We start from the raw sequence: 13594 nt of genomic DNA, 5'->3' as shown, positions 1-13594 counted from the left end.
TTTTATTCAGTCTTCGTTAAAATTGTGTGTAAGTTTTCTGCATAGGTATCTGATAATGTATCATAGACATTATTATATTCTATGATTCTGTATTTATTTGGGGGTATATAATTTAATCAAGTTATATGGAAATTATAATGTTACTTACATTATTAGGTAATCACGCAAACCTTAAAATTATAATTTTAGTAAGTACCTACCTACCTACAATAATAAAAGTAATTTTTGATATTGTTGATAAAATCTAAATACAAAATCTTTTAAATTGAAATATAACTTAATTTGGTTATCCAAAACAAATACACAACTATGAAATTGAAGATTAGAATTATACTGATATTGTTTACCTATAGAGCTCTTGATCGAGTGCGTGGCACGTTCCACCATTGGAGCACGGCATACTTGAGCAGGGGTTAGCGGAGCACTCTTGAACATTCCTGGAACTGTAGACTGCGTCGTTGCGGCCTGCCTGTGGGTACACCTGGTTTCGACCTATCTTTAATCTGCGGATGCAGCCGATGAAACCCTGTCGGATTCCTATGTTTTCGAATACTCTGGAATGGAATTTGAGATTCTAATTTGAGAATTGCTGCCCGGATGGATGCAAATATTTACTAACGTCAGTATACTACAATTTTATCGATATTTATAGTTTACAAAAGGAGATCTTTACACTAATCTTATTATGCTCTTAATATTAATGTAATTACGGTGTTATTAATTCAAGAATTTTGGGGTTATGTTATAAATAAACTCAAAGTGTGAATGAGGTCTGAGAGTGATTATGAGAATTTAGGTTTTAAATTTGTAATTTTCTCTTTTATAGTAATTGTTGATAAAAATGAACTTTAGATACTCTAACTCTGAGGTACAGTTATACTTAATACAACTGGGAAAAAAACGTATACTTACTTTAGTTGGTAAAAAAAATATGAAAGAAAAAGTATTTACACTTTATTAAGTGCTTTCTGATATCTATGAATTATATTTAACCACAAACAATCAATAATAATCGGTATAAAATGATCCCAAAATCAAAGTCACGACTAATTTGTTAACATATTAATTATAAACGATTTTTAGTAATTAAATTGCAGTGGCGAGCGGTGTATTTTGAAATGGGGCACGCTCTTCTAAAACATATTAAAAAAAAAACTATTTTCATATAATTATTAAATTTTTACTTTTGACAAGGAGGATGTTCCAATTTTGACATTCATTATTTTTACTGAATACTCGATGAAAGATTTTTGAAATATTTGAATATTATCGGTTTCTAATTGAATTATACGTTGATGACGGTCTTAAAATAATGGAAACAATGGAAAAAATACCATCTAAGTACTAGTAAATTCGAACCACACCACATTTTCTCCTATAATGAGCAGCATCATGAAACTGGTATGTTATAAATTTATTTATTAGTTGTACAAAGACTTATATAGTCATATATATATGAATATGCTTATTTAAAATTTAGAAAGCGTAGGTCAAAATTATCAAATTTTTATAAGTATATTTAAACATTTAAAACAAAATGAACAATTAATATTATTTTACCTTGAATAATTGGTTGGTACGTATCCAATGTAGGCATGATCAACGAGATCTAATGCTTTTAGAGCTCCTTTAGACTGTCCAACAATGTCTTCACCGTCGTCCAGTTTCAGCATTCCGTCTCGGTGATATCTTTTTGCTGTAACTCTGTGGACCATATTCATTCGCACGGCATCTGGTGTGATAATCGACACCACTCCATCGCCCAAGTTATACCTCATCTCAACGTGGCCATTGACTAAAGCAACGGAAATAAAATCACCACTACCATCAAGCTTTTGCTGGTTGTACAATAGTATTCCGTTATCAGCAAAGGCCACAAAATCTATTTCAATACTGAATTTATGATAGGCTGACAATGGTTTCATGGTGATGTATGCGTGTCCATCAAATGATGGAGTTTCGTATTGCTGTACTGATATTCTGAACTCGCATAATCGCCCCGTGGAGTGTGGTTCACAGACGCAGGTGAAGCCGTTTTCAGGCAGGTTCATACACGTGCTGGAGTAGTGGCATGGAGACGTATCGCAAGGTTGGGGCTGTCGGATGCACTCTTGACGGTTGGAAGATGGAGCATATCCTGGTACGCAGACGCATGCGCTACGTAGGCAACGGGTGTTCGGAATCAGGCAGTCGGAACTTCCACCGCAGAGGTCACCTATCAAGGCAGTGATGGTTCCAAAGGTCGTACGAACTGTAGGGTAAGCTTTGTCACCTATAAATTAAAGTTTCAATGGATTTTTATTTTTACACTATCTACTAAAGGTAGTTACTTGATAGAGATTTAATTCAAATTCTTTAATAGTTTTGAACTGTTCCATAGTAAAGGTTTTAGTGACTTGGGTTTAGCCTCTCATCTCTCAGTATCAACTATATTGTTTATATTATACTAAATTAAATAATTTACTTTGTGCTTTAATATTATATTCTTTTGTATTTGTTTTAATCAGTAATTAAGTATATTTTTTACTTTATATTTCACTATATATTATATAATATAGCGCATTGGGCAAAAATTGTAATTACATGATACTGTTTTTTTTATAAATAAATAAACAATATAATTAAAATATCGTAGAGCTGACATAGATCGTAAAGTTTTATTGAAGCATCAGTAGGTAATTAATAATGTTTATAAGCATTTCTTTTACTATAACTGATTGAATTTTAAACTCGGTTACCCAAGTTAATTTGATTGAACATAATGTTTGATTTATATTATGGTCAATAGAATATTATAACGAAGACTTTTCGACTATTATTTGTTTTTGAAAGATATGTTTATTTAGTGTGAAATGTGTTCAAACCAAACATATTATAGAAATGTATTGGTTGATTACCATAGATTGTAACATTTTTGCACAATTGAACTAAATATTTTATAATTTAATAATTATATGTTATTTATTTATAATATAAAAAGGTAAATTACATTGAAAAAAAAAGGTTTTTTTAACATTATTTAAAAAAAAAACTCACCAGCTCCATTAATAGAATTTTTTGCCAATACATTATTCCCGCCAACATCCAAAACAACCTCTGCACCTAGAGCGGTTTTGTGATAATTCATCAAGTTTTCATTGTCTTTTCGTGGCGGAAAATGTTTAGGCTCAGGCATTAATAAATGCCGAGTGCTTTTGGAAAGATGTACACCTCCGTCATCAGGTTGAGTATAATGCATCGGAGTGTATCTCCTCAGTGGCCAATCAGTGCCTCCAACAGTGTCTTCTCGGCAGATTCCAAAAGCTTGAACAACTATGTCAGTTTGCGTCCTACAAGCACGTACTCTTAGATGACACTCTGACGTATAGGTCTGGCCGTCGCTTCCACAGACCATAAGGGTGTCCATGGATTCTGGCGGACACTGAGCAGTTGCGCATTCACAAACTGCTAGTCCACTACGTTCAATACACGAAGCTCCAAAGTAACAGTTGAAGTCTTTGCAAGTGGTTGGAGGTAAATGCACGACGTCCGCTTAAAAAACAAAATAGTCATGTTACGTATTTATTTCTCCTAACAATACGTCATAATATCATCAATTATGGTACTACCTACATCCCTAAGAGGGTTTCGGCTACTTTATTCATTAAAAAAATTCAAAAAGATTCAGCACTAACTCTATGTATACACACTCTTATTTTTGACTGGTATCAAATAATAATTTTAAAATTCATTTTCGACAAACATTGACTTGTGAATGAACACCACAGAATTCGACCAAAAATATAACAAGAATAATATAGAAATACCAAGTGAATATTTTAAACCCATACCAGAAAAGCACCCATTTGGTCCTAATATTTTATCATGGCTGGTACATATAGTACATTTTTGTCCTTGTATTCCTGGTTTACAAACACATCGCCCTGTCATTTGTTCACAATCTTCGCGCACCGATCCAAACATCGAACAACCGCATGCTGTAAATAAAACCAATTCTCAAAAAAAAATTCATTTAAAATACAGCATATATTTCAAATGTTATGTTTTTAAATTGTGAAGTATATTATATTATGTTATTTCTGTACAAGTATGTAGCTACTTATGTTTACATCATATGTGAATAAATACATATTTTACGATCATTTAAACACATCCAACCATCGTATTTCATAAAATAGCAATGCAGTATTTCATAATAATGGATAAAAATGTATGTCATATTGTAATCAAATACTTTGAATAACTAAAATGATCATGAGATAATTGAGTGTATATATATTGAATATATTAAGTACCTACGTTCATAAAAAAATAAATATTATAATTAATTGATTATAAAATTGAATATATAATATTATATTGTATGTTATCATAAAACTTACGTATACAACCCTGATGGCCTGCAGATATTTTGGGTAATCCCCAGTACCCTGGTTCACATCTGTCACATTTAAGACCACCGACCCCTGGCCTACAATCACACTGTTGCGATTCGGGATTACATGTTTCGGAAAATGATCCCAGCTTATTACAGTTACATTGTGAAGGACATCCGCCAAAATCTGCTCCCTGTGCTGGAGTTAAACTATCCGGGCAGCATCCAAACCATGAGTCTTCACAACCCTTCTTCTCCTCTTGGACTTTATCTAAAAATATAATATAATAATATGATATATGCTTATACAAATATAATGAACCTACAAATAATTCGATGTCAACAACTAGGTTTATAATTATTATGTTTCTGAAAATCATAATACCTACTTTTTTATGCACGTAAATAAATAAACAATTTAAGTAACCCGGTGCTCTTTTTTCGGATTTGTTAGAAAAGAATATTATGAGCATTACAGTTATTGGCCAATGCGCCATACATACTACATAATAAAATTTCAATACAACATTATAAATAATAATGCAATGTCTTTTATTGTGTTAACTGTCAATTCATGGTGAAAACGCATTGTATTAATAAAATTTAATTGAATAAAACGCAAATTTTTATAGTACTTTTACCACTTTTATTAATTAAATCTGGACCGGTGTCGTCCGCCTCAGAGGGACATTTTCAACGAAAGTGGTACTATGAAAATGTAGTGTAGTGAAAGTATAAAAATTTGCGTTTTATTGAATTAAATTAATAAGTAATGAATTGAATAAAAAGGACCTACTTACTTTTAATAACTAACATTAAACACTAAAGAGGAAAAGAGAGTAAGTTATTAATTTTAAAATAATATAATAACAAAATTTGATGCACCCTAATTAGTCTCGTCAGCAAAAATATATCAGAATATGTAAGCCAATTGGCATGATACCGATATTCATATTTTTTAAGTAAAAAAGTAGCCTGCGGCGCAATTTTATTTAGTAGCTACACAGATATATAATATGTACTTTATAAATTGTGTTTACGCATTGTTAAGTTTATAATTGCTCAAAAAATATATATATAAGCCCTTGGCGATTTTTTAAACTTGCATTATGCCTACATGGGAAAAAGTTGCCAACCGATTTTTTTTTTTATATTAAGTTTATTGAAATATCAGTATATTAACAATTTATTAATTCTATTAAATTTCATACATTACTTACCAGATTCAATTAAAAACATGTTAAACTCATAATATGTGTACTTCTGCATAAATATCAAATATTTTGAATTCTTAGATAAAGAATAATATAATATTGAATATCCATACCCTTTTTGCAGCACCTTGCTGCTCTAGTTGTTTGATGACAGTAGCTTCCAGATGGACAATCTTTTCTATGCGGTCCACTTCCACAATCTAGTTCTAATCCGGTAACCAAGTCTACAAGAGGAGCCTCTCCACTGCAGGGCTTAACTTCAAGACCTTGACAAAGCTCCAGCGGCCTTAGTCTCAATTCTTCCTGGCGCTGGCATGCTTCAAGTTTCATAGCGCACATGGATGGATAAGTTCTTAGATCAGAAGCGCAAACTGGCTTGACGTTTCCTTTGGATGCCGTTGCGCAGTCGAAGAGACACGAACATCTGGGGAAGTTATCGGGACCTAGCTCGCAAGTTGCTTCATAGTCGCAATGAATATCTCTACAAGCCTCACGCTCTGGGCTTGTCCAGCCCTTTTCAGGCATCTCTGTTGGTCCATGCGCTATTTCGTTGCTTATTGCTGGATTTGAATGACCAGGCAGTAATGTTGCTAAAATGAAGAAAAGTACACTTGATAAGTTGTTTTATGTCAAATAAAAAGGAAATTTATAGGCGATTATCGGTTTATTTTTTATTTGTTTGTATAATATAACAAGATCTCTCAAATTAATATTTTTTTATTAAAAGTAATCCTATAGTGTCATAATTTTGTGGTCAAGTATTACCTACTGGTTTAGATTAATTACATTTATTTAAACCGGTATATTTTCATAATTATAATAATACGCCTTTTCAAGTAAACATTTATTTAAATTTAGCAATACAACTAAAAATATTTACCAATATAGACGGTCATTTTAAGTGAAAATCTTCTTTACTCATCAAATAAAACTGGTTTTGTTGTTCGTTTAAAATAAACATTAGCTAAAACTGACATTCTTACAAGTTAATGACCATAAAATATTATCAAAGAAATCATCATTGGCGCCGCATTAGCCACAATATGTATTACTTAATTAAATATGTTGAAAAAAACATATAACTTTGGTAATAGTTTTAATTCATTTACATATATAAAAAACACCTGGTTCTATCAAATTAATATACTTAGACGCAAAATTTTGTAGACTTAAAAACATTAAAGAAAAATTGTATTTATTCAAATTCAACAAAATATGTAACAGTGACGACAACATAGTTTAATAATGATCAAGACCAATTTATATTTAATTTATTAACTCAGCATTTCTCAATATATAAAATTGATCATCGGTTAAGAGTGTCCTATCAAAGTAGATAAAATCGGTCCCAATAGTAAATACATTATGTAGACTAAATAATATATATATATATATATATATATCTTTTGAATTAGTATATACAGTCTTTCTACTAATCCTAATTCTGTATGTGAAAAATTCATGAATCAGTCACGTCAAAGTATACATATTATTTATAATCAGATACGTGAATGAAAACAGGAACAACTAAAGTCAATTAATTTCTCTTAATAAATAAATTTCATACACACAATCTTTTTTCGATTCTCCTGAAAAATAGACTCTTTTCTTTATTCCTTAAGATATTATACACTAAATTGATAAATTAAATAGATGAACATGACAGCAAAGACGTGGGGACCGAAAATAGTGCTGGGAGATGTGAGAATGCCTGCATCCAGCTGTAGATTGACACTATTTTATGATGATGGTGATATAAAATTGATAGTATAATATTGTCTCACTTGGACCACCGGCAACCGCGAACCTCTCCCGGCAATCTCCATAGAAGATGACGTTCAATGGGGGACCACCAGGCATTTCACATGCCGCCCTCTGCAGCTCACACTCGCTGGGATATGTGACCATGGTATTTGCGCAAACAGGCTCGGCATCAGAACCACTGCATTCTCTTGGGCAAATACACTCCCCGGCTGAACAATGCGCGCCAAATTTACATTCGACGTCTTTGCATGCAGCTGTAAATACAAAAAAATCATGCAATTAAATAATTTATTTCATTGTTTGAGCATACATAATGTGTTATACTATATTATGTAATACCTCAAATACGAGGGTGGGTCAATAAGTCCTTAGAAAAGCCGACAAGTGGCGCGACTAGTACTGTAAGCGGTTTGTTTTCATGCAGCGGCACTACCGATTCAGTATGCTGCGAAGTTTCAATCAGATTGGTCGGGTTGTTGTGTGTTTCTCATACATTTAAAAAAAAAAATTGCTTGTGGAAAATGGAAAAATGGAAAATGGAGAAAATTGAGTTTAGAGCTGTTATTAAACATTTTAATATAAAAGGGTTAACAGCAAAGGAAATAAAAAAGGAGTTGGATTTAGTTCACGGCATATCTGCTCCTTCACTTGCAACTATTTATAACTGGTTAAATGAATTTAAACGTGGTCGTACATCAACAAAGGATGAACCACGCTCAGGACGTCCTGTAGAGGTGACTACACCAGAAATGATCAATAAAATCCACGATATGGTGTTAAGTGACCAAAGATTAAAGTTGAGTGAGATAATTGAGGTTACAGGGATCTCAAAAGGTAGCGTCATTTCTATTTTACATGACAAATTGGGCATGAAAAATATTTCTGCAAGATGGGTGCCGCGTTTGCTCACAGTCGACAATAAACGCAATAGGGTGGTGGCCTCTAAAGCCCTGTTGTCGCTCATGCAACGCAATCCGGATGAATTTTTTCGTCGCTTTGTGACTGTAGATGAAACATGGATACACCACTATACTCCCGAGACGAAAAAACAGTCAAAGCAGTGGATTGCGAAGGCAAACCATGTCCAAAGAAGGCGAAAACCGTAAAATCAGCTGGTAAGGTTATGGCTACTGTATTTTGGGATGCACGAGAAATTATTTTCGTTGACTATTTGGAAAAAGGAAAAACAATAACAGGGGATTATTATGCATCTTTATTGGACCAGCTAAAAAACAAAATTGAAGAATAACGGCCTCATTTAAACAGGAAAAAAATCCTCTTTCATCAGGACAATGCCCGTGTTCACACATGTTTACGATCAATGGCTAAAATTGAAGAATTGAAGTTCGAATTGGTCGACCACCCACCGTATTCGCCAGATTTAGCCCCCAGTGACTTTTTCCTTTTCCCAAACTTAAAAAAATGGCTAAGTGGACAACGTTTTTTTTCAAATGAAGAAGTCATCGATCGGACAAATGCTTATTTTGAGGACCTTCCGAAAACTTATTTTTCTGACGGTTTAAAAAAAATTGAGAAACGTCTAACCAAGTGTATTGAGCTCCAAGGAGATTATGTTGAGAAATAAAAAAAAATACAAAAATAAAAACTGTTTTAATGCTTTTTTCTAAGGAATTATTGACCCACCCTCGTACCTACAAGAAAAGATCTTTTTTTTAATACGACATCCGAAACTTTATCAATTAAGCTACGGGCATCCTATCTATTTACAACGAAATTAAATAGTAGTTTTTACATAAAATGCTTTTCCAATTGCATTAATTTCTAAGCTATCGGTTTCAGTGGTTTAAATCAAGGTGTCAATTAAATGCCCTAATTACAAACCGACATCCGGGTCGCTCCAAATTTTACTTTTCTTTTGTTCAACGAATAATTAACAAGATTTGAGAATATAAAATTTTTATACAGGTTTAAGTTCCGTCGGGCGTCTTTATTTTTTCAAAAGGAGATTTTTTCTAGTAGGTATCTGAGGTGTTTTTAAATTATGTATGTTCAATATAAAGTATATTACAGTATAAATTATTCGTCCAATAAAAGAGATGGTTTATTACTTATTTTTTATTTCATATAATTTGATAGTTTTTATTGATCTTCATTCTGCCCTATTTATATAAATAAGCTTAATAAAACTCCATGATTATAATCAAATATAGAGTCCATTAGAATGCCAAAAAAGTTATAGTATGCGCAAGTACGCGGCAATATAACTCATACGACCAAAAGGAATGGAATCACTTTGGAGACCTTTACCAAGAAGTGAATTGATTAAAGCTTATTGATGATTATATAACCTTTTCATTTTTTTAATTGGCTCTACAATCCAATGTGGTTGCAACTTTCTATATGAGTTCCATGCTTTGAGTTTCGACCCACATTGAAAAATCAAAATGTCATTTTGCCAGACCCGGGTTCCAAGCCCGAGCCCCATGACATCATAAGCCGGCACGTTACCGCCAGCTTTAAGGTTTAAGATATACCTAAATAGGCTTATACAATAGGTAAATTTCTATAATAAAATATCACATTTAAAAATTATATAATTATAATATCTATTTAGTATTTAGAACTTAGTCAATTAATTAAAACATCGAAATATAAAATTGTATATAAATTCAGTTTAAAAGACAACGGTAGGTTTGGATCCCAACGGTAAACACGCGAACCTTTATTTTAGATTGGTTATAAAATACTTCCAGGTAACAAGTACTATTGCGGTTTTAAACTCATGAAATATTTTCTTCATATCAGGTTCAATTTCATAGAATTAAAGGGAATATGGTTTTTAGTAAAAATAAAGCATGCCAAGGTTAGGATTCTGGTACCTATATTAATCGGAAATATAAATTCCAAAAATGGTTTCCTCTATTATCATAATTATTAATATCACGTATATCAATATTCAGACAATGTTGATAATAATATTATATATCTGGAGCATTATTTTTCACGAAATAGTTATGTAGACAAAGTTATTGAAACATGAAGTTTTTAAGCAAACAAATAGGAGAAATGAGATATTTTGAAGAAAAATAGGAACTTATAATATTATTATGAATGCGGTTAACAGTTTTTTTTAAATTGTAAGTTTTCTCAAAATTTTTAAAATATTTGTTTTATTTTTTTGCTATCTATGGATGAATTGAAATACCTCTCTACTTTAAAATGTATATATTCGTTAAAATTCATAATTTTCTCACCAGATGGCCTTAGTATCAATACATTTCCCCATAATAAAATGATATATTTACTTGTATCCAGGCCAATGACCCAACGAATTTAACAAGCTAAAAATTTAACAATGCTCGTAATAAATAGTCTGCCAAACTCAAAAACGGTGATTTATCTTTTTTATAAAACATTCATAAAAAGATAAATTTGAAAGCATTCGTTTACACCACCATTCTTGTATTATCTGTAATATGTATCATATGTGCTATAAAATATGCCTACCTATATATCATTCAATTTATGCGTTCAATTTTAACTTAGCGTTTTTTTCCAGATCTACCATTTTTGAAAAATCGTTTTGTTTTAAAAATTCGAATCTGGCATATGGCATTAAATCTAATATTTTTCGACAAATAACCTAACATTTTCTTAAAAATCAATATTAATTTAAGTGGGAATCAATGTTTTTATCTGCATTAGTTTTTAGTTTTATAACTTATTTTAGACATTTTTTAAATTTTAAGAACACCTTCTATTTTTCTGCCGTCTAGTTAACTTAAGTATCTTGTTGCTATATTTTTTATGTTTTTATTGACATGAATGATAGTGTTGGTGACATTATCCAATTAACCGATTTATTTTATAAATAATATATGTGTACCTACACTATTCTATCTAACACTGCAATTGTTATGCGATCATCTTGGCACCATCGACGAAAAAAAATTGAGATTTTCAATGTTTACAATAATAAACTTAAGTTTGTAAGATAAACTATAAAAAATTAATTGTATTCATTATTATTTCAACACTATTTTGAATATAATATTATTATGTTATAATATGATTTCTTAAATATTATTCGTTTTGGATAAATAGCATTTTCCTGTAACGTCGAGTACGAAAATAGATAAAAGTTTTTAAATTCATTATAAAGGTATAAATCAAAAGCATAATACTTATAAATATTTATAGTATTCAATATTTAAAAAAATATATTTAGTATGATGTATCATATTTTAGATCATTTCTAAATTATAAAGAAAAAGGTTTTTTTTTTAATTTCAATTTTCCAATGCCAAACGCGACAAGATTATATTTTCATACGGCGACAAAAATACAGTTTTAAGTCATACGACACCCGCTAAATCGCTGAAAAAGTATAAAGCGAAATGAATAATCGGCAAAAAGTGTTCGAATACATTTTGCGCACACAATAAAAGTTTGACAGCGACGCGCCGTTGCGTTCATTTGGAAAAAAAACATTCGCGGATGAGCTGCCAGATAAAATATTTATTTTCGCAAAAGTCATGAACAATCCAGCAGAGGCTGGAAATGCACAATGCAACCTGTATTTTCATTCGCGTCGCGTACAGCGGAAATGCCGAACTTTTTAGATTGGTTCTGCTAACACAACAGAAAGAATTTTAAAGTGAAAATAATAGCAGGTGGGCACTTTATAGAATATCAAATGTAATGCTTAAATTTTGTTTTGTGTATAAACCTCACAGAAAAAACTCATGAAATTAACAAGAAATGGTTTATAAAATAAATTTTCTGAATAGTGTTAGAGAACGGATAGTTTATCTCTGTAGTATTAATATAGTGACAATCGAAATAGCTATCGAATAATTAATAAACTTGTAAAATGGCATCCTACCACGAAACTGTTAAAAAGTAGTTATACAATAATATCAGGTATGCACCGCTGCATTAATAATTATTCAATGCTTATCAAAGACATGTAAATGTATTTTTACGAAAACAATAACTAGGTACCTACTACGTTTTATTGTAAAAATAATAAATTGAAAAAAATATGTTTTACTATCATCTATCATCCATTGAAAACGGATAAAATAAACGGACACTGCCATCTCTTAGATTTTCTTAAAACATCTAAAAAATATATATTATTTATATTAAGTGTATATATTATCTTTTTATTCTTTGTTGTTCAACTTTATTGTGGTTGTATATTTTGTATTTAAAATTTCACAAAATTAATGATTAAACTTTCTCCGGGTTAATTGTGTCGTTTATTTAATAAACTGAATAACATGTAATAAATTGTGTGGTATAATAAAATCATGTTTTTTTCGATGAAACTGACATCTGTTAAAGTTAAACTCTGCTAGGCGTTATTTTATGACTACTTTTGGAATGATTGATTACTGTCAAAAGCTTAGTCAGCTGATTGCAATAAAATTCACCAGTTTCAGTAGAGCTTAGCACTGGAAATATTTTGTGAACGTATCAGATGCAGTGTGTTGCTGTTTTTAAATCCTGCTAGTAAACATTTCCAACCTACAGCTTTAATACTTTCCAAGTATATAGTATATTTATGAAAATGTACAATATATTATATTTTTAATAAGATTCAGTTAGCCGTATTCTTTAACAGAATAAACGATGATACTTGACACACATCATTATTATTAAATTTAACATGAGCTTTATGATTTTTTTTTTCATAATTACTTGCTTAATAATTATTGTGATACATGCATACGGAAAAATAATTAAAGTTGAATAAAAAAAATATTTGGATTTAGTTAGGCTACGGAGTCTGATAATAAAATTATATATTTTTTTTAAATTAAATTGCTACTAAATTAAAATACTAAATAGGTCCCGTTAAATATTGTCAATTTTCAGTGTTCATTCTTTGCCTACCAGTGGATCTATTCTATACTTACTATGAGAGGCGCTGTTAAAATGGAACGCTTATTGCAACAATTACAACCAACGTATTGTAATTGTTACAACAAGTGCTAATACTTTGATACAAACCTACCCTAAGTTTGATAATATTTATCATTTTATCACTTTAGCGGTCGATAAGTACAGAATAGACCCACAGAGGTACTTAGGTAGCTTTACTTACAAATGAGTTTTCGTCTATCGAAAATCCTTTCACCTTGCATATGAAAAAACTGTATTGTCAATAGGTATTGTAATCTAAATACGGATGGTGTTGAAAAATGAGTAAAGATTAGTGGACTATATTTATATTTTCTCATTTTGACGTCTTAATAATAATATAACAAAGGTT

At 30.9% G+C, this 13594-nt stretch overlaps 1 protein-coding gene across 1 annotated transcript in view; it reads right to left on the bottom strand.

Moving 5' to 3' along the window:
- LOC147072186 (agrin-like) overlaps positions 1 to 13594 on the bottom strand; it is a 61610-nt gene that overhangs the window by 8903 nt on the left and 39113 nt on the right. Inside the window, exons 8-14 of the mRNA XM_085946685.1 lie at positions 7374 to 7607; positions 5703 to 6179; positions 4383 to 4646; positions 3831 to 3977; positions 3037 to 3531; positions 1561 to 2272; positions 348 to 554 (exon numbers count right to left, since the gene is read on the bottom strand). Coding sequence (XP_085802811.1) covers positions 348 to 554; positions 1561 to 2272; positions 3037 to 3531; positions 3831 to 3977; positions 4383 to 4646; positions 5703 to 6179; positions 7374 to 7607 — 2536 coding nt within the window. The remainder of the gene's footprint in view (positions 1 to 347; positions 555 to 1560; positions 2273 to 3036; positions 3532 to 3830; positions 3978 to 4382; positions 4647 to 5702; positions 6180 to 7373; positions 7608 to 13594) is intronic.

Source organism: Rhyacophila brunnea, unplaced genomic scaffold (genome assembly GCF_057557595.1).
Source record: "Rhyacophila brunnea isolate RB1 unplaced genomic scaffold, BYU_Rbru_1.0 scaffold_2, whole genome shotgun sequence".
NCBI classification, from domain to species: Eukaryota; Metazoa; Arthropoda; class Insecta; order Trichoptera; family Rhyacophilidae; genus Rhyacophila; species Rhyacophila brunnea.
The sequence above is the reverse complement of the archived record's forward strand: the minus strand, read 5'-3'. Positions and strand labels throughout refer to the sequence as shown.